A 22135-nucleotide genomic window follows, 5' to 3' on the forward strand; every position below is an offset into this window, starting at 1 on the left:
AAACATATTTTTAAAACTTTATTTTTCTTTTTTTGTTGTTTTTGTTTGTTTTCTTTGCAATGTGGCTAATATGGAAATATATTTTGCATGCCTTCACATGTATGATCTATATCAAAATCCCTGCCTTCCAGGGACAGAGAAGAGCTAAGAAGGAGGGAGAGAATTTGGAAAGCAAAATAAAAAAAATGATTGTTAAAAATTGTTTTTGTATGTAATTGGAAAAATAACATATTAATTAAAAACTCACCCAAATGGCATTGATATATAATAATTTTCCTCAAAATTAGACAGTATTGGTCTGGAGAAATTAATAAAAATAAAAGAAAAAAAACAAATTTTCTTTGAGACTTGTATTAAACCTGGGTAGCACTTGGTAGCAAATTTTTAAGGAACACTACTAAGCCATACCAAAGAAAACAAACAAAATCAGGTAAAGGTGATCCCAGAAGGATTTCATTTGTAACATAAAGTATCACTATAGCTCCAAAGGGCCTCCTGGTTATTTAGTGAGTCAGGTACCTGACTTCCATAGAAAAGCAACAGGTTAAGCTCATAGCCTGAAGAAGGTCCAAGTTCATATCAACCCTGCCCTTGGAAGTGTTATGAACCACATGAATGGTTCAAGACTATGCCTTTAGTTGGAAAGAGAAACACTAACAAGAGACTGGGTTTTGGATCCATCTGTGCTAAGAAAGGTTGCATCTTCCATAGGGCTTCCAAATTCGTCCCTATGTTCTCAAACCTAGAGCTAAAAGACACAAGGAAATACAAATGCCCCTCTTGACCACAGAAGTTTATAAGGAGCAGAACTAGTTCTATAAAACATAGTTTGTGACATGGTAATGGAAGAGGCTTAGAAACAGGCTCCACTTGAAGCCAGCTGAAGAGGTGGGGAGTAGGGACAATTCAGTTTTTGATCTGCTACCTTCTAACACAGTCTATTTTTTAGGTATTCTTTCCCATCTGCAGCCTGTGTCTTGGGGAGAGAAAAAAACACATTTTTTTGGACCAGTGTTTAAACTGCCATGCCAGTTTCTATGTCATTTGCTCAACCCCTTCTCCACCTTTGCCCTGTTAGACTCTCCTTATAATACCACTGCAGTTCTAAATCACATATTACTACCAAGGTTTAAATCCCACAAGTCTAATTTAACCATCCCTGCCCCCTCTAGAGAAAGTGTTACAAGAGTTTTGTTTGTTTGTTTGTTTTTCCTTCTTTTTCATAATTATGAAAGGTTGCTATATGGCCAGAAGGAGGAGGATGACTCATCATGTAGTAAGAGTGAGGGCTACCAGAAAGACAGCCCACATTTCTCACCTGTTTTCATGGAATATTAAAACAACTGGAAGCTGGTCTCCAGTATTTTGGAGAAATCTTCTGTGAAGTAATTATGGAAAAATATGGACAAGATCTGTACAAAGTAAGATGGCAGGGGCCACATGATGGAAAGAAAAGAAAGAAGATAAATATGTATTATGTGCCTATTGTGTGCCAGGCACTGTGCTAGTGTTTTAAAAATATCTCATTTGAAGAACCTTAGAAGGAAGGTGCTATAATTATGCCCATTTTAGAGTTAAGGAAACTGAGGAAAAGATTGGTTAAATGATTTGGCCAGGAACCCTTGGGTGTGAGGATAGATTGGAACTCAGGTCTTCCTGACCAGACCTCATGCTCCAGCCACTTGCAGGTCAGTGGATATCCTAGCTGCATGACAGTACAGAGAGAAATAGCTCTGGAGTTGAGAGGACCTAGGTTCAAATCCCACAGCTGATATTTATTTCCTGTGTGACCTTGGGCAAGTCATTTAACTTCCTTGGACTTCAGTGTCTTCCTGTGTAAAATAGAGGGCTTAGAGTAGCTGGCTTCTGAGATCCCTTCTAGCTCAAGATATGTGATGAATTGGATGTCTATGAGCTGTACCAGAGGGGGCAGTGCCTACACTGATATGGGCATAGATCCATGACAGTACCTACCCTAGCACACAGTCCTGTGTCTGAGGATTTGGGGGCCATTTCTCCACCTGGGGTCTTCCCCTTGGTTCTTCAAGTCTTGTCTATTAGATCTTCAGTCTCGGTTTGGGATCCTCCTGCTACTATACACAGACACCAACAGAAGAGCCCCAATGAGCAATTAAAGTGAACAATCAGACATAAAAGGCCATAATGATATAAATCTATTTACCTGGTGTATCTAAGAAAACCGACACCTTTGACCTCACTGGAGAATAATAACATAACAAACCTCCAAAAGAGACAATTTTCTCCCCATTATCTGTAAGTTAAATAGCCTCAGTATATGTGAATATTGTCTGGGGCTGGGGCCTCTGTTGGCCAAACTGGAGCTCCTGATGAGCACATGGCCTGGGACACCTGGGAGCCTATTTAGGGGTCCACCAAGTCCAGTGATCTCACGTGTTTAAGATACTCATCATGGGGGACTAAGGACAAAGTACGGCAAGATCTCCATTGAGGGCCCTAGGAGGACAACTGGAGGGGGAAGAAGCTGTTGAAAGGAAATGGAAGTAACTTGAAGAGAGAAGGTCATGCATTGGACTAAGGAATATCAGTAAGGGAGAATCATCTTTCAACTGAAATGACTCTCCAAAATTGCCAGTGAGCTCTTATTTGCCAAATCTGGTGGTCTTTTTCCACTCCTTATATATTCTTAATTTCTTTGTTGTATATGCAACACATATATGCATACATATATATATGTGCATATATGTACATAGATATATACATACACACACATATACACATATGTTTGTACACACAGCCCTAGTCTTCCCTTGATTTTTAGTTCTTTACTGCCAATTTTCAATTGGATATCTAAGAGACATCTTAAATTCAATGTGTCTAAAACATAAACTTTTTATCTTTGTTACTATACCCAGCTTCTCTTCCATACTTTCCTACTTTTGGCAGACACCACTTTTCTCCCACTTTCTCAGGTTCAGAACCTTGGATTATCCTCAACTCCTCATTCCTCCTCACCCCACCGATCCAATCAGTTGCCAAATCTTTCCATTTCTAGCTCTGCAACATTTCCCACATTGAACCACTTCATTATGTTTATATAGCTGTCACCTGAGTTCAGGGCCTCGTCAATCCCCTGATTGGTTTTTTCTTCTTCAAGTCTCTCTCCAGTTCAGCCCATGTTCCACACATCTGCTAAAGCGATTTCCCTTAAGCACAGATCCTTAAGTCTCTATACCCCCATCTTAATGAGCTTCAGTTGCTCTGTATTATCTCTAGGATACAATATGAACTCCTTTGTTTGGCATTTAAAGTGCTTCACAATCAGACCCAGTGTGTCTGTCCATCTCCATTATATATCACTCACCTTCCCAAATTTTGTGACTCAGCCAAATTGATTCTTCATATCAGGACATTATTTCCCTTCTCCACATGTTTGTGCTGGCTATCCTCTATGCTTGGAAAACATTCTTCTCAAATTTATATTAGTCAATAAATATTTATTAAGTACCTAACATGTGTGAAGCACTGTGCTAAGGGCTAAGGATACAAAAAAAGGTGAAAGACAGTTCCTGCCCTGAAAGAGCTCACAATCCAATGGATTGTGATAATGGATATACCTCTTAGAATACATGTTTTCTTTCAAGAGAAAAAAGCTCAAGTGTCATCTATTACATGAAGCATTTTCTGATTTCCCCAACTACTAATTTCTCCCTCCCCTACTATTTTTTTTTTATTTAACCACTCATATTTATTTATTTCTGTTTGCATTTATTCACTTTATACTTATTCTGGCTATACTTATAAATGTACTTGTAGCCTACTCCAAGAGAATGTAAACTCCCATAGATTAAGGATTGGTTTATTCTCTGTATTTGTATTACTAACACCAAGTGCAATTCCTTGCACACAGTAGGTAGAGAATTGCTATACATGATCTAAGGCAGGTAGGTGGCACAATTGATGGAGTGCTGGGCCTGATATCCAGAAGACTTATCTTTCTGAATTCAAATCTGGCCTTATACACTTATTAGCTTTATGACTCTGGACAAGCTACTTAACCTTGTTTGCCTCAGTCCCTCAGCTGTAAAATGAGCTGGAGAAGGATGTGGCAAACAACTCCAGTATCTTTGCCAAGGAAATGCCAAATGGAATCATGAAGAGTCAGAAATGACTGAAACAGCTGAACAACAACAACAACATGTGGTCTAGAGTCGGCTGATGTCATAGTCAGCTAGGGGAGATGAAGAGAGAATATCCATAAGGGATATGAAATTGGAGGCAGAGAGTTAAAGGCCCTTTCTGAGACTCAGGAAAGGCAGGATTGAAGAAAAACCATGAAGCTCCATTTCCACAGATGTGTTGGACCTGAAGAGAGAGCCTGAAGGACTTGGGGACTTGACTTTGAGAAAAACATGGGAGATTTGCAGTAACATGAATGATGAGTGCCTGTAGGAGGTGGAATAATCTTTGCCAGGGATTTTAGTGGACTGGAGCAGAACATGGCAGACAAAAACATTAATATAATCCTACATTAAGGCAAGCAAAGTCTAGAGAGCTGACTCTGTAATGCTCTACTCTGTCCTGATCAGACCACACCTTGAGATGGGTTCACTTCTAGATCCCTCATTTCAGGAAGGGTGTGGCCAAATTTCAGAGGGTTCACGGGAGGATGCTTGTAAGGGAACTGGAGACTATATCATCTGAAGCTTGGCTGAAGGAGCTAGAGGTGCTGAGCACAATAAGAAAGCATGGTTTAGTGAGTGAAGTGTTAGACTTGGAGTCACAAAGACTTGTCATTCAAATTCCCTCAGGCACTTGTGTGACTGAAGCTGAAACATAAGCTCCTCGAGCCTCAGTTTCCTCATTTGTAAAATTGAGATTAATAAAACCTATAATATTTATTTCTCAGTCTTATTGGAGTCTCAATGAGATAACATAAAATGTTTTGCAAACCTTAAAGTCCCATATAAATGCCAAATATTTGCTTTGTTTTTCAGAAGAGAATAATCATGGGAAGAAATAATAATTGTCTTTAAATGTCTGAAGGTCCTTCCTATAAAAGAGAAATGAGATTTGTTCTGTTAGGCTCCTAAGGTCATAAAAATGGAACAATGTGTGAAAGTTGTACAGAGGGAGATTTTAACTTGATAAAGGAAAACCTTCCAAACAATTCAACCACCGAAAAGTACAGTGGGCTCAGATGACTTCTGAAATCCCTTGGAACTCTGAGATTCTGTTCCCTTTACAGGGCTGCCTTGGGGAAGGGAGGAAGGAAGGCAGTGGGTCTTAGAAAGGGAGTTATCTCTGCATCTGTCACTGCCTCCCCATGAGACTTTGATGTCCTGTATAGTTCTCCAACAGTTTCTAAAGACTCCAGGGCCCATTAACAGGAGGAGTTGTTTCTGCTTCAGAGACAGTATATTAAAAGTGTATTAAAGCCTTCTGAGCAAACTGTGATCTCCTGGAAGGCAAAGATAGGCTGCTTTCCCTTGCTCCTCACACCCAGATCACTGTGAACAGCTAGTGCTTAATGAACGTTTTTTGGAAAGTATATTCTGAGTGGACAGACAGGATACCCGTTCTCTTCTTCCATCCTAAGGAAGGGTCTTCCTAAGGTCAAAAGGGCATTAGAGGAGAGGAATTGGCCCTGTGCCAGTTAAGTAAAAGCTAGATTTCTATAACTGTTTATTATCACTTTGCTTATTTGTGTTTTTTGGTTTGTCATTTGGGAAATATTTTTGTGTCTCTGTGTGTGCTCAGCCTCTTTCATTAGCCTAAGACTCACTGAGGAACTTTGCCTTCTCTACATCTGATAAGTACTTCTCAAAGGGCAAGGATGCTAGTATTTGAATCAAGGGTAGATACTGTGTTTCTCTTCATATAATCTTAGGCCAGTTCCCAGAAGAAGCAAAAGTGTTTCATTTCTCCCTTCTTCTGTTTAGGGACCAAGTTCAGAACTCTGGGCAGGGGGCAGTGAGAAATGGGAAACTCTTTCCTGCCATCTGCCCTACAGTCCCATGATCAATTCACTGGCCCCCATCTAGATTTTCTTTCTTTGGAAGATACCTAGGACTCGTTCACGGATCTGTTTTGTCTTGACTCCATAGATGATGGGGTTGACCATGGGTGGGAAAAGCAGGTAGAAGTTGGCTGCAAGGATATGGACATGGGGGGCAGCATGGCGGGCCACCCGGTGCATAACTGATGAGATCACAACAGGCGTGTAGAAAGCTAGAATGGCACCCACATGGGAGGCACATGTTCCAAAGGCTTTGTAACGAGCCTCCTGAGAGGCCAGTCTCAGCACTGCCCTAAGAATCAGAGCATAGGAGAGGGCCACAAAAAGCAGGTCCAACCCCACTATGACCAGAGCTACTGCAATGCCATAGATGTTGTTGAACCGTGTGTTACCACAGGCTAGCTTCACCACTGCCATGTGTTCACAGTAGCAGTGGGCAATCACTCGGCTCTGGCAGTAGGGAAAACGTCGGAGTAGGAATGGGAGAGGGGTCATGAGTGTCACTGCTCGGGTTACAGTTGCCATTCCAATCCTGGCAATGAGTGACTGTGTCAGCACTGTGGCATATCGCAGTGGTTCACAAATGGCCACAAAACGATCAAAGGCCATGGCCAGGAGGACAGCTGACTCCATAATGGAGAAGGAGTGGAGGAAGAACATTTGGGTCAGGCAGGCATGGAAATTGATCTCATGATCACCAAACCAGAAGATTGCCAGCATCTTGGGAAGTGTAGAGGAAGAGAGGACAAGATCAATGGCTGATAACATGGCCAAGAAGAGGTACATAGGTTCATGGAGGGCATGATCTGTCCAGATGATGAACAACAGAGTACAGTTACCTAGTACTGCAAGGGTGTAGGCTGAACCAAAAGGGATGGAGATCCAGATGTGCAGATGCTCTAGTCCTGGGATTCCCATTAGCAGGAAAGAGGCTGGATGTAAGGAAGTGATATTGGAAGCTGACATGATGATCCTTAGCTGAGCTTACCTATGGCTGCCTTCTCAGTGATATTTTCCCATTAAAAGTGCCCAGGAAGGGCCTCTCACCTTGCAATTATGAATACCTCCTTTGGTCCAACCTCTTGGAAATTAGAAAGTTATTGACCTAGATGGAAACCAAAAAAGAACGCTTTAGAATACATTTCCAAGATTAAATAACAGGGCAAGAAATGCCACCAGGCAGTGTGTACTAAATGGAAAATGAGATATATTGATGTTAAGTTTTGTAGAAGTTAAGAGGAGCAAATGAGCATTGAGTGTTCAAGTGGTCAGGGAAGATACCTGGAGGCCTTGTTACTATCATATTAATCCTCTCCCTGAAAATATACAATGACTGGCTAACATGAAATGGCTCCCTGTTTCAAAAAGTTGGATTTTAGAAATCTAAATAGTCAGGTTTTCATGTCTGTAGGTATCTAATGGTTAGTAATCACTGATGTACGACTTTCTTGCTCTGAACACCTTGTCCATGGAACCCCAATTTTATGAAGCTCTGTGGTAGGCATAGTTTTTAGCCTGAGCTGTTCTCATAAATGCTTACTAATTGAATCTCAAAAAAGTGCACATGGCACAATTTCGAGTTTAATCTGCATTATTAATATTTTCTCCCTCATTTTTCTAAGTCGAGATAATCAAGAAAACAATAAATCAAACCTCAATTTATAGCATTTACCACTTTCTGAGGTGTAAGTCCTTACACTGAAAATGTAACAAGTGGCTCTAGTGAGTTGGTTTCAGTTGGCTTCAGTACACCACTTTTTCCAACTTGACTGAGAAGATGGACATTGCTTGTGTGAAACTCCTTCACCTACCTGTCTTCCCCTGAAATGTGAAGGACAACACATAGTACTGACTTCGTATGTACACACCCTGAGGTGTATATATTGAATTAGTTCTGGATTCCTCCAAATTTCAAGGATTATATCTCATGACCTAGATTTTTCCTACTTTTTACGCTCCCTGAGGTGCATGGCACCTGTGCTCAAATAGCAAAGAAGTCCCTAAATAATTCATGAGGACACTGCTTATATTTTTCTGCATAAGCCATTTGAGGGGCATAAAAGCCCTCAGTGTCAGAGGATGGATCATCCAGAATGTGTGATTTCTATGCAACTGATGGTCTCCTCTTGATCCATCCTGCTCAAGGTCCAGAATACTTTCAAGGGCAAGAGTCAGGGGCTCCCAAGGCTTCTGCGATCGCCTTTGAAGGATCTTCTGTTTGCCTGAATTATTCTGCCTATCTTTGGAAGAAATCTATCCTTCTCCTAATCCTGAGGGGTGTGTGTGTGTGTGTGTGTGTGTGTGTGTGTGTGTGTGTGTGTATGTGTGTCTTCCTTCTCAAAAACCCTTCCATTAACTAATGTGACTATAACTCATTGATGGGTGAAGATGCACATATAGAAAAAAGTGCTGGGCTTAGGGTGAGCATTCCACTGAATTCAGCTCAGCATGTATTTATTAAATGCCTACTATATTTCAGGTACCAGGCTAAGGAACTAAACCAAAAACCAAAATAGTCCTTTCAAGATATTTACTCATTCTTGGAGGACAGGTTATGTGCACAAAGAAGTGAATTAGATCATTTGAGAAGATGAAGAATACCAACAACTTATGGGGAGTTCAAGAAAGGTTCTGCGGAGGAGACGGCTCCTGAGGTGAACCTTGAAGGATGCTTGGGATGCCAGGGGACAACAGAAAAGAGGGAGTACATTCAGAAAATGGGAGGAAATTGATGCCAAAGGTACAGAGTTGAGAGAAGGAATATTGAGTTTGGGAAATGGATTGGGAAATGATTTGGTTGAGATGTGGGGTGTGTGAAGAGGTGTACATGTTGGGAGATCTGCATTTGACTTCTGACTGGGACACTAATTAGTTGTGTATTCGGGGGCAGGTCTCCTAAGATCTCTTAATTTTAATTTCCTCACTTGTAAAATAGAGATAATAATCATTTCACTGTACATCTCATAGGGTTGTCTTAAGGAAAGTGCTTAGCAAACCTATAAGTATTATAGAAAGAGGAGTCATTGATTAGAGATTCAAAGAGAAAGAGGGGGAGGAAATAAACATTTATTTAGTACCTACTCTGTCCTAAGGGCTTTAGAAATATTATCTCATTTGATCCTTATAACAACTCTATGGGATAAATACTATTATTTTCTCCACTTTACAATTGAGAAAACTGAGGCAGTGAGTGGTTAAGTGACTTTCCCACGATCATACAACTAGTAAGGCCAGATCTGAATATAGGTCTTCCTGACTGCAGGCCCAGTATTCTCTCTACTGCATCATCTAGGTGCTTATAGTCCAATTGGTACACGAACAGGAATCCTCCCTACCACCACATTCCCAACAATGTGTTTTGATTTAGGAGTTTCAATAAAAAGGGACCCCACTCACTGTTGAGGCACTTTACTTTTGGGCAGCTCTCATTGTTAAGGAGCTTTTCCTTCCATGCAGCCCAAATCTGCCTCTCTGGAAGTTCCATATATCTGATGTTACTCCTTCTACACTCTGGGGTAAAACCCAGAAGCTAGGTGGCCTAGGGCAATGGACAGAGCACTGGATCTCTAGTCAAGAAGACTTGAGTTCAAATCTGATCTAAGACACTTAGTAGCTATGTGACCCTAGGAAAGTCTCAGTCTGCCTCAGTTTTCCTCATGTGCAAAATGTGAAAAATAAAAGTACCTACCTCCTGAGGTTGTTGTGAGGATAAAATGAGATAATATTTGTAGAGTTCTTTGCAAACCTTTAGTGCCACATAAGCTCCAGCTATTATTATTAATGATAATAATTAATAACAATGGTAATAATAATAATAATAAACCAAACAAGTATAATCCCCATTCCACATAACTGATCTTCACATACTTGAATTTAGGGATCATGTCCCCCATAATCATCTTATCCTAAGGCATCCAACCCTAGTTCTTTTTTTGTTTTTGGCTAGGCAATGGGGTTAAATGACTTGCCCAGGTAAGTGTTATGAGTCTGAGGCCGGATTTGAACTCAGGTCCTCCTGAATCCAGGGCTGGTGCTCTATCCACTGTACCACCTAGCTGCCCCCAGCCAACCCTAGTTCTTTAAATTGATCTTTATATGACATGATTTATAGTTCCTTCACCATCTTGGTTGCCATAATTTAGCTTTTCGGTGTCCTTTCTAAAAGGCAGCACCCTTAAGACCAAGAAATATATATTTGTACTGTGAACTTAAATGGTTTGTCAAATGAATTAATAAATGAATAAATGATCTGATCATATGTGCTGGTATCATTTACTTTCTGGTCCTTCTGTACTGAAAACCTCAGAGATATCAGTTATATTTCCATAATCTTGTCATTTTCCACTTCTCTGCCTTATTTCACCCCCTAGCCTTTAGCTCACAGATACCCAAGAATGTCTCCTATTTCTTTGGTGCCTAGTATGGGGCTCTGCCTATAGTGGATATTAAATCAGTCCTGTTAACTGACTGCTGGAGCAAGTATTGCAGAACCCTGAAATTGTCAAGCTGGAAAGAACTGTAGAGATAATTTAATCTGAACTTTCATTCTAAACAACAGGGGAATTGAAACCAAGAGAGTTGGTCAAGGTAACTTACCACGTCAGTTAAGGAGCTGGGGCTACAGTCCTAGTCTCCTGGTTTACAGAACTAATCGTGTTCATACAGCATTTTGATATCTATGTCTTGGTCTCTATACCGTTTTTCCTTTCTTCCCTTTTATCTTCCCCCCCTAGTCCATGCCCTCGAGAAGGACGTAAGTTTTGATATTCAGACAAACTGAAATACCATAGTGTTTAGGAGACACTAGTGGGAAGTGAGAAATTAGAGAATCTGGTTTGGTGTATAGAGAAGGGAAAGAGAACAAACATTTATTAAGCATATACTGTGTGCCAGATACTGTGCTAAGCACTTTATAGCTACTCTCTTATTTCATCCTGTCAGTAACCCTGTTAGGTAGGTGAACTTATGCTTCCTACCTTACAGTTTAGAAAACTGAATCAAATGGAAGAGGTGATATATGAGTTAGATGGGGAAGAAGAGCAAACATAGGGCCTGGTAATCAGGAGGACATTCCAAGTGGGAAGAATAGAGATTTGGAGGAGGATAAGACACAGAGGTGCAGTGGAAATGTAATTAGATGAGTTAGTCAATTAGTGGCACTTCTCAGTGGGTAAGGATAGACACCAAGGACAGGATCTCTCTGAATCTCAGTATTTTTATTTGTATGATGAGTCTAATAATGGCTAGAATTTATGTTTCACTTTGAGATTTTCAAAGTCCTTTAACTATGTTATTGCATCTGATCATTCCTACAAGTCTGGGAGGTAGAGGACTATTATCATTCCCAATTTACAGATGGGGAAACTAAAGCTAAGTTACTTGCCCTGAGGCACATAATTAGAAAGGCTTTAAGTCCAGATCTGAACTCTCCTTGATTTCAAGTCCATAAAATATTTGTACCACGTACCTTATACTTTGTGTGTCCCTGTCTTTCTGCCTCTCTCTCTCTCTCTCTCTCTCTCTCTCTCTCTCTCTCTCTCTCTCTCTCTCACACACACACACACACACACACACACATATATGAGAGAGAGATCCATTTGTTAATAGTACTATACAAATGTGAATTGTTACAATTATAGGGGTCATAGGGAGGAAAGTTTTCCTTGAAGGAAAAGTAATATAGAACAACAGGAGACGAAAGAGAAAGTGCTGAAACTGAGATGAAGTACAGGATGATTAAATGAAGTGTAGGATGAGTGGTTCTGGTTTATTCTATGAGAGATCACATGATCTCTCATATGAAATTGATGTCCCTCATAGATGAGACATGAGGTATGGATCATATAAGTAACAAAGACAAAACAACAGACTTTAAGACTCCCAAATACCCTATCTCCCAATATAGGCTCATTTCCTTCCTACCTTGTCTGTTTAAAATAAGCTCAGCCTTGTCAACCTGATCAGCTCTATATAGACCGTTGGAAGAGATCATAGTTATTCACCCTGATGTTATCTTTCTAGGGAGGCAATGAGTCTTAACAGATGGTCTCTCACCACCCTGCTACCCATGTTCCTCTAGAACTCCTAATGCCTGATCATGTTTCCACTTTCTCTGACTACTGTTCTTACCCTCAAGGCCTGGAAGTTGTCTTAGTATGTATCCATAGGCTCTAGTATCTATGCACGCAGTTTGGAGTTGTTCTCCTCTGTGCTTTCCAAATACCACACAAGAAGAGGATGAAAGGTAGAAGGGAGGTAAATGAATATTTACCTCACCACTGGCCTCTTTTCTAGATAGTGAAAGGGAGTAATTAAAGGTGCCTCTGTCCCCAAGGAAGGTTTTTAGGGAGACTCCAGAGAAGGACCATAAAATCACTGTTTATAAGGCCATTAGAAGCTATTATACTGGAATGTGGGGTGTGATCTTGTATTTTTCATTCCTACTGGGAATGAATTAGGGGAATTGTAATTTACTTGACAGAGTCAGGGAGTCTGAAGACCTGGGTTTTTGTCTATAATCTATCTCTACTAAATTCTTTCCTGATCTCTCTTCCTCTCCCTTCCTCCCCCCCCCATAATTGCACCCATATTCACAGAATTTCAGAGACAAGAAGAGACTCAAAGTTTTAGTTTGCCCTCTCCTTGAACAGAAATGCCCTGTACAGCATCTTAATAAATAGCCATCTAAGTTTTAGTTGACTGATACGATGCTTGTATCATCATATGATTTAAAACTGGAAAGGATAATTTCTATGACTAATCCTCTCATCTTGTAGAGAAGGCAGTAAGCCCAGAGTAGTGAAGTGAAATGCCTCAGGTTCTACTCACTTTTTTTTAAGGCAATTGGGGTTAAGTGATTTGCCCAGGGTCACACGGCTAACAATTGTCAAGTGTTTGGTCTGAGGCCGGATTTGAACTCAGGTCTTCCTGACTTCAGGGTCAGTGCTCTATCCACTGTGTCACCTAGCTGCCCTGGTTCCGCTTCCATTAACGCAAGAGAGCCAGGTTTCCAAGCCAACTTTCCTGTGCTTTTTCAACTATACCATTCTAGACACCATAATATATAAGGTCAGTTAAAGAATGTAGCGATGTTTCTCTTGGAGGAAAAATGACTTAGGGGAGAAGAGATAACAGCTACAAGATAGCTGTCATGTAGAATAGGTATGCAACTTGATTATGTTGTCCAGAGGGCAAAACTAATAGGAATGGTTGGAAATTGAAGGACACATTTAGGCTCAATATAAGGAAAAAACTCTTCATCAGTTGGAGCTGTTCAAACTGTAATGGGCTACCTTGAAAGGTAGCACATTCGCCCCTTACTGGAAAACTTCAAGTATGGGTTGGTTAGAGGTGATTCTACTGAGGATCATGTTTAATTAGAAGACTTCCCAGTGGATAGAGTGCTAGACTTGGAGTCAGTAAGACCTGTGGTCAAATCATGCCTAGGACATTTATTAATTACATGACCCTAGGCATGTCAGTTAACTTCTCTCAACCTCAGCTTCCTCCTCTGAAAAATGGGGATAAGGCAGCTAGTTGGTGCAGTGGATAGAGTATTGGGAAGTCAGGAAGACTCCTCTTCAGGAGCTCAAAGCTGGTCTCAGATGCTTACTAGTTACATGACTCTGGACAAGTCACTTAACCTTGTTTGCCTCAATTTGCTCATTTGTAAAATTATCTGGCAGTATCTCTGCCAAGAAAACTCCAGCTGGGATCATGAAGAGTCAGACATGACTGAGACAACCAAACAATAACAACAACAACAAATAGGGATAATAATAGCACCTACTTCTTAAGGTTGTTGTGAGGATCAAATGAGATAACTCATGTAAAGAACTTCACAAATCATAAAGCATTATATAAATTGTAACCATTATAAATATATGGATGCACATGTTAATAATAATAATAATTGCTGGCATGCACTAGGTGCCTATTACGTGCCAGACAGTGTGCTAAGTGATTTGCAAAAATATGTAGATATCAATGTGGATAAATATAGTATATTACATGTGACATATATGACGTATGTGTATGGATAGATACATGGATACATGTTGTTTTTCTGGAACAGTGTCTGGTAGATAGTAGGTGCTTAATAAATGTCTGTTGAATGAATGTATTCTCAGCTTTTACACAGTGCCCGTGAACTTTCTCCCTCTTCATCACCTCCTGACTTCTCTGGCTTCCTTCAAGTCTCAGCCAACATTCCACCTTTTGTAAGAAACCTTTCCCAGTCTTCCTTAATATTAGTACCCTCCCCCTAGATTTTCTCCAGTTTATTCTGTGTATATCTTGCTTGTACATAGAGTTTGCATGTTACATTATAAGCTCCTTAGGAGCAGGACTGTTGTTGTCATCATTTTATTTTGATTTGGCTTTCTTTATATCCCCAGTGCTTAGCACAGTGCCTGGCACACAGTGGACAATTAACAAAGCTAACTGAATGTTGTCTAACTGATGAAGCTGAGGTATAGAATGTTAGAGTCCTGGTATGAGTCTAGAGTGAGTCTGCTACATTGAGATGATGTTTAGAGTGGCTGAGAAGCAATGGCAGGAGGGAAATACAATCTAATTTCCTCTGACTATAAGATCAACACTCTTTCCAGAACCTGCCCCATATACATATGTGTGCAATTAAATACAAAATTTATGCAAAATAATATTTTGGGGAAGGCGTTAGTAGGTAGAGCTAATCAGAATATTCTTCCTGTATGAGGTGGCACTTGAGTTGAGGTTTGAACATAATTAGGCATCATGAATCTAAGAGGAGGACCGATGGGGATAGCCAGTGCAAAGCTACAGAGATAGGAGCTGAAATGTTGTATAAATGGAACAGCAAGCAGATCAGTTTGGTTAAAACATAAAATGCATGGAGGAGAGCAATGTATAATAAGTGTGGAAAGGTAGGCTAGAGCCAGACTATGTAAGACTTAATTATTTTTAAAAGTCAAACATTCTTTTTAAGTGCAGATCATCTTTTTCTTCCTCCTCCCACTTCCTCTCTCCTACTAAGAACATAACCCCATTATAAGTATGTATAGTCAATCAAAACAAATTCCTGCATTGACCATGTCATAAAGCAACAACAATAACAAGAAGAAGGCTCAGTCTGTACTCTGAGCTAAACAGCTCTCTATTTAGAAATACATGGCATATTCCATCACGAGTTTTCAGGAAATATCATTGTGTTGGTCATGGTTCTTTTTACACACACACACACACACACACACACACACACACACACACACACACACACACACACACGTATTCCAATTACATGTAAACACAATTTTAACATTCTTTTAAAAAATTTCAAGCTCTGAATTCTCCCACTCCCTCCCCTCCCCACTTCTTGAAAAAGCAAGCAATTTGATATACATTACACGTGTACAGTCATGCAAAACATATTTCCAAATTAGCTATGTTGTGAAAGAAAACAAAGACCAAAACAAACAAGCAAAATAAAAAAAGTAAAAAAAAAATGTTTCAATCTGTATTCAGGCTCCATTAGTTCTTTCTCTGGAGGTGGACAGAATTTTTCATCATAAGTCCTTTGGAATTGTTTTCAGTCATTGTCTTGATCAGAGTAGCTAAGTCCTTTACAATTGATCATTGTTACAGTACTGCTGTTACTGTGCACAGTGTTCTACTAGTTCTGCTCGCTTTACTTTGCATCAGTTCATATAAGTCTTCCTAGATTTTTCTGAAATCATCCTGCTCATCATTTCTTGTAGCATGATAGTATTCCTTCAAAATGAGCAGATAGTGGCACAATGGAGAGAGCATCAGGCCTGGAGTCAGAAAGATTCATCTTCCTGAGTTCAAATCTGGTCCCAGATACTTGCTAGTTGTGTAACCCTGGAAGTCACTTGACCCTGTTTGCCTCAGTTTCCTCAGCTGTAAAATGAGCTGGAGAAGGAAATGGCAAGCCAGTTTAGTGTCTTTGCTAAGAAAATCGCAAATGGCATTATGAAGAGTCAGACATGACTGAAAAATGACTGAACAAATTCCATCACAATCATATACCACAACCTGTTCAGTTATTTTCCAATTGATAAGCGTTCTCTCCTTCAATTTCCAATTCTTTGCCACAACAACAAAAAAAAGCTGCTATAAATATTTTTGTGCACATAGGTCCTTTTCCTTCTCCCTCCCCCCCTCTCTCTTTCTCTCTCTCCTCTCTTTGAGATACTGACAGTGATATTGCTGGGTTAAATTTCTACAGCACAGTTTCATAGCCTTTTGGATAAAATTCCAAATTGTTATTCAGAATTGTTAGACCAGTTCACAATTCCACCAACAGAACATTAGTGTCCCAATGTTTTCATATCTCTTCCAACATTTGTTATTTTCCTTTTCTATCATATTTACCAATCTGATAGGTGTAAGGTGGTGCCTCAAATTTTTTTAAATTTGCATTTCTCTAATCAGTAGTGATTTGGAGGGATTTTTCACGTGGTATTGATAACTTTGATTTCTTCCTCTGAAAACTGATTTTTCATATTTTGATCATTTATCAATTGGGGAATGACTCTTATTCTTATAAATTTGACTCAGTTCTCTATATGATGATAGTTCTTTCAAAGTTGTTTGTCTTTACAGTATTGCTGTTATTGTATAAATTGTTCTTCTGGTTCTGCTCATGTCACTCTATGTCAGTTCATATAAGCTTTCCCAGGTTTTTCTGAAACGATCCCCTTCATTATTTCTTATAGCACAAAAATGTTCACTGTATTCACATACCAAAACTTATTTAATCATTCCCCAATTGATGGGCATCTCCTCAGTGCACAATTTTTCCACCACAAAAGAGCTGCTTTAAATATTTATATATATATGAAGCCATTTCCTTTTTTTTTTTTTAATTGTTGGGGGTTATGTCTAGCAATGGTACTGCTGTGGTACACACAGTTTAATTGCTTTGGCGGTATAGTTCCAAATTGCTTTCCAGAATGCCTGGACCAGTCTAACAGTTTCTTAATATACCTGCCATCCTAAAACTCCTCCAGCATTTATTATTTTCCTTTTTTTTTTTTGGCCAGTTTTCCTAATATGGTTAATAAGGTAGAAACTCAGCGTTATTTTCACTTACATTTCTCTAATTATTAGTGATTTTGAACATTTTTATGTAGCAATTGATAACTTGGATTTCCTATTCTACAAACTGTTCTTATATTTTTACTATTTATCAGTTGGGGATTAGCTCTTATTCTTATACATTTTAACTAGTTGCCTATATATTTTATAAATGAGACCTTTATCAGAGAAACTTGCTGTTAAGATTTTTCCTACTTACTTGTTCCTCTTATAATTTTAGCTACATTGGTTTTATTTGTACAAAACTGTTTCATTTAATGTAATCAAAATTGTCCATTTTACCTCCTTCAATCCTCTGTGTCTCTTGTTTGGTCATGAACTGTTCCCCTATTTAAAGAACTGACAATTCCTTCCCTGATTCTCTAATATGTTTGTGATGTCACCTTTTTATTGTCTAAGTTATATACCCATTTGAAACTTGTCTAGGGATACATTATGAGATGTTGGTCTAGACTTGCCAGTTCTTGTCAGACTGTTTTCCAACTTTCTTGACAGTTTTTCTCAAATAGTGACACAATACTGGAATCTTTGGGTTTATCAAACACTAGTCTACGTGATTGGGCTACAACAACAATGAAAAGATGTAATTTATGTACTCAACGGCCTTATGTACTCCTGGGGAAATAGTATGTACACATATAAATATATGAAAAATATAGAGATAGAGACTGGCTCTGTAATTTTACCTAAGTTGAACTCCCAGATTAAAAAAAAAACACCTTCTAAGATTCATAGCAGTACCTTCTGTACAACTTAGTCAAAGAATAGGGCACTAAGAGATTATATTTATCATGGCTGAAGCTCTGGTAAGATTGCAAATCCCTAGTTTGGAGTAGAGAAAATAGATGAAGGAACAATCTTCATATTTCAAAGTACTTAATAGTTTTTAACTTTGGATAAGTTAGCTTTCTTCCCCAGGTTCCAGTTTCCCCATTTATTCGAAGAATGGTTTAGACTAAGTCATTCCTCAGTTCTAATTTGGCTTTGTCATTCTAAATTCATTCAGTTCTGGAAAAAGTGTTGATCATATAGTCAGAGGAAATTAGATTGTATTTCCCTCCTGCCATTGCTTCTCAGCCACTCTGAACATCATCTCAATGTAGCAAACTCACTCTAGCCTTATATCAGGACTTATACCTCAGCTTCATCAGTTAGACAACATTCAGTTAGCCTTTGTTAATTGTCCCCTGTGTGCCAGACACTGTGCTAAGCACTGGGGATATAAAGAAAGCCAAAATAAAATAAAATGATGACAACAGTCCCTGCTCCTAAGGAGCTTATAATGTAACATGCAAACTCTTTGTACAAGCAAGATATATACAGAATAAACTGGAGATAATCTAGGGGGAGGGTATTAATATTAAGGAAAACTGGGAAAGGCTTCTTGCAAAAGGTAGGATTTTGGCTGAGACTTGAAGGAAGCCAGAGAAGTCAGGAGGTGATGAAGAAGGAGAAAGGTCACAGGCACTGTGCTAAGAGCTGGGAATACAAAAAAGAACAAACAAAACAAAACAAAAAATATAAGTCTCTTCTTTTAAGGAATCCACATTCTAATTGAAGAACTCATAGTCTAATGGTTTGGGCCCATAGTCATAACCTTTCCCAATGGGTAGCATCTGCTAGAGCTTACAAGACAGTAGCCTAGACGTCCAAAATTCATTCTCACCTCCACAACAAGGAATCAGGAAAGGACTTCAACTGAGGACCAACATCAGTCAGTCAACAATCATCTTAGGTTTCAGTCTATCCTCTGCAGCACCATCTATATCAGGGAGGCTGTCCTAGAATGAAACTCCTAGAGGGCAGGGATTGTTGGATCTAGCTCAGGGCCTTGTGAAATTAGTCATTTCTGTATTTTTGGTGATAACGTTAGTATGTATTCAAAGTAACTGAGTTTTGGTTTTGCACAGTCACCTAAAGGTAGCATTTGGGGATGAAGAATGAAAAGCTTTAAGGTATAATTCATTTATGCAGTGTGAATGTATGAAATAGTAATAGCTAAAATTTTATATAGGCTTGCAAATTGCTTTAGAAATATTTTGACATTTGATGCTCACTCACCTATAAGGTAGGTGCTGTTATAGCCATTTTACAGATAAGGAAACTAAAGCTAAGAGGTTAAATGATTTAAGTGACTTGTCCAGGATACATAGCAAATAAGAATCTAATGAGGATTGGAATTCAGGCAACTTAGTAAGGTAAGTTGGTTGCTCTATCCACTTTGTTTTGTTCAACTGATTCAGTTGTATCTGACTCTTTGTGACCCCATTTTGGGGTTTTCTTGTAAAGATAAAGGAATGGTTTGTCATTTCCTTCTCCAGTTCATTTTATAGGTGAAGAAACCGAGGCAAACAGGGTGAAGTGACTTGCCCAGAGTTACATAGCTGGTAAGTGTCTGAGGACAGATTTGAACTCATGAAGATGAATCTTCCTGATTCCAGGACGACTGCTCTATCCATTGTACCACCTAGCTGCACTGCTCTATCCCCTGTACCATAATAATAGCTAACATTTATTTGATGCTTTAAGGTTTACAAAGCACATTAGAGACATTATATGGTCCTCATAATAACTATGGACGAGATGGCACTATTACCCTCATTTTACAGGAAGTTGATACTAAGGCCATGTCATTTGCCTAGAATCACACAACCAGTGAGTGTCTGAAACTGGATTCCATATCAGGTGTGCTTGACTCGAGATTCAGAGCTGTGTCTACTATGCTATACTATAGAACTGGAAGGCAAAATAATAACTGACTTATTTCAATTATCTTGGGTTTTTAATCTCCTAAGTCTACATGGATATCATATCCCACAGTATCCTCCTCAACCATTCCTGGTTCCTTGTCTTCCTCTTCTTCATCCACCAGCATTACTCAGTAATTATCCAGCTCAATTCTGGGCAAAATGCAAGAGCTTTCTTGGCTCTGGATTTCTTGAACTTTCATGTCTCTTCTATTGAATCTTCCTTTTCTTCTAATTCTTTGGCATTACCTGTGTGGCATGGAAAGCCTTTCTGTAGTCTTTTGGCGGAGTGGGTCTACTTCCACCTGTCCCAAAAGAAACGCCACAATGACCCCAGACTTAGCTGAAGCACTCACTACTTCAGTCAGGAAGTGGTGTCCTATTTATAAAATGGATGTTCATGGGGTCTGCTTACCATCTACTTTATTAATGGGTGAGGGAGAGACTGTGAGGAACATGGAAATATTGGGTGAAGTTTTCCATATGGAAAATGGTTGACATGATGAGCAGTTTTCAGAGGCTGATGCTTCATTGCTTGGAAGGAAAGGGATAAATATTTGTTAAGCACCTACTGTGTTCCAGGCATTTGTAAATACTTCACAAGCATTATCTCATTTGAAGAGACCTAGTTTGAGACAAGAGATCTCTTGTGTCTGAAATGACTTTGAGTGAAGGTAGGTAAAAAAAGCAACACAAGGAGAAGGAAAAAATGAGATATTTCCAGATAAGTGGTAGCTAATCCAGAGATCAAGTGAGTCATGCCTCTAGATGAAAGAATTGGGCACATGACATAGTAGTCAAGTGTTGGCTTTTTCACAGCCATATGTCCTGGATTTCTGACTGTGGACAGGATCCAAAGTACTTCCTCTTGTTTATATCTACATAAGTGAAAGGGACACATGAAATAATCTCTAAAGTTCCTCCCAGTTTAAAATCTCTTATGCCATGATTCCCTGAAGCTCATAGACAAGAACCCCAGCCCTCAGTATAAATGGTTAAGGCCTAATAGCCTTCTTCCCATTTGAAAAAACAAGCATCAAGTGCTATACTGCTTAGCCCATAAAGCAGCAACCTAATTGAACCCCAATATACATCTTAGAAATCATTTGCCCTTCCATTTTGTCATTAGTTCTTCAAGGGCAGGACAAGGATAATTATCCCTATTTCGTAGATGAAGAAATTGAGACCTAGAGAAGGGAATAACTTGCCTAGGATTGCATAGGAGTCAGTAGTAGAGCTAGTACTCACAACTAGGTCTTCTGCTCTGCTCCCCTTTCCCCCACCCCTCCCATCCAACTATACTTCTGCTCATATTCCTTTACCTCTGCTTCAAGGGTTAAATTTCCTGCATGCTATTTGTGCCTCTTTCCCCAGACACAGAGCTTACAGAGGTTTTTTTATTTTAACCTCCCCATCCTACCTTGGAGAATTTCTTTTCCCAGTGGAGCAGTCATTAGAGCTAGGGATAAATGGGTCAGCTGGCCTCTATATCCTAAGCCCTATAGGAAGAGGAGCCACAATGACTTTTATCATGTTCCCCAAGCTTTGGTAAGTCCTTTTGTGCAGAACATGCAGTGGGTCCATCCTTGTGAAAGATACCTGGAGGGAATAGTGAGGATGTCACAAGCTAAAGTGTATATAGCCCTTCATTCAATCCCCTAAACAACCCTGTGGTTTAGGTGATGCAGCCCATTAAACAGAAGAGGAGATAGGTCCAGAGATGTAGAGATGCTATCCTGAGGTGATACAGTTTGAAAGTGGTACAGGATCCCTGGACTCAAGGAGAAAATGTAGTAACCCCTTGAATGCTGCAATCTTCTATTAACTAGCACCCACAGAAACCAAGACCTCTAGAACGTTCTTGACTGCAGAGACTGCTCACTTGTGAGACAGCTCTAAATTGTCCTATATGGAAAAGAAATTTGCTCCCTTTTATCTTATATCTCTAGGACTTCTCCTGACTCTCACATTCTATGAATTCAGAATGGGAGAAAACTTTATTTCAATCTTACCCTTTAATTTTATAGGTGAGGAAACTGAGGCACAGAGAGGGGAAGTATCTTTCCCAAAGTAACATAATCAGGGAGCAGCTAGGTGGCACAGTGGATAGAGCGCAGTCCCTGAAGTCAGGAGGACCCAAGTTCAATTCCAGCCTCAGACCAAATACTTGATACTTACTAGCTGTGTGACCCTGGGCAAGTCACTTAACCCCAATTGCCTGAAAGAAAAAAAAAACAGCAAAGTGACATAGTGAGCAAGACATCTCACTCCCAGCTCAGTGCTCTTTCCA

The 22135-nt window shown here is 39.6% G+C and overlaps 1 protein-coding gene across 1 annotated transcript; it reads right to left on the reverse strand.

The window, feature by feature from the left end:
* Positions 1-6019: 6019 nt before the first annotated feature.
* On the reverse strand, positions 6020-6964 carry LOC110195257 (olfactory receptor 52K2-like). Its single transcript, XM_020967916.1, has one exon. It carries the CDS (start codon positions 6962-6964, stop codon positions 6020-6022), a length of 945 nt encoding a protein of 314 aa, XP_020823575.1.
* Positions 6965-22135: the final 15171 nt, after the last annotated feature.

This window comes from Phascolarctos cinereus, unplaced genomic scaffold, assembly GCF_003287225.1.
Source record: "Phascolarctos cinereus isolate Bilbo 61053 unplaced genomic scaffold, phaCin_HiC Scaffold_726;HRSCAF=1367, whole genome shotgun sequence".
Taxonomy (NCBI): domain Eukaryota; kingdom Metazoa; phylum Chordata; class Mammalia; order Diprotodontia; family Phascolarctidae; genus Phascolarctos; species Phascolarctos cinereus.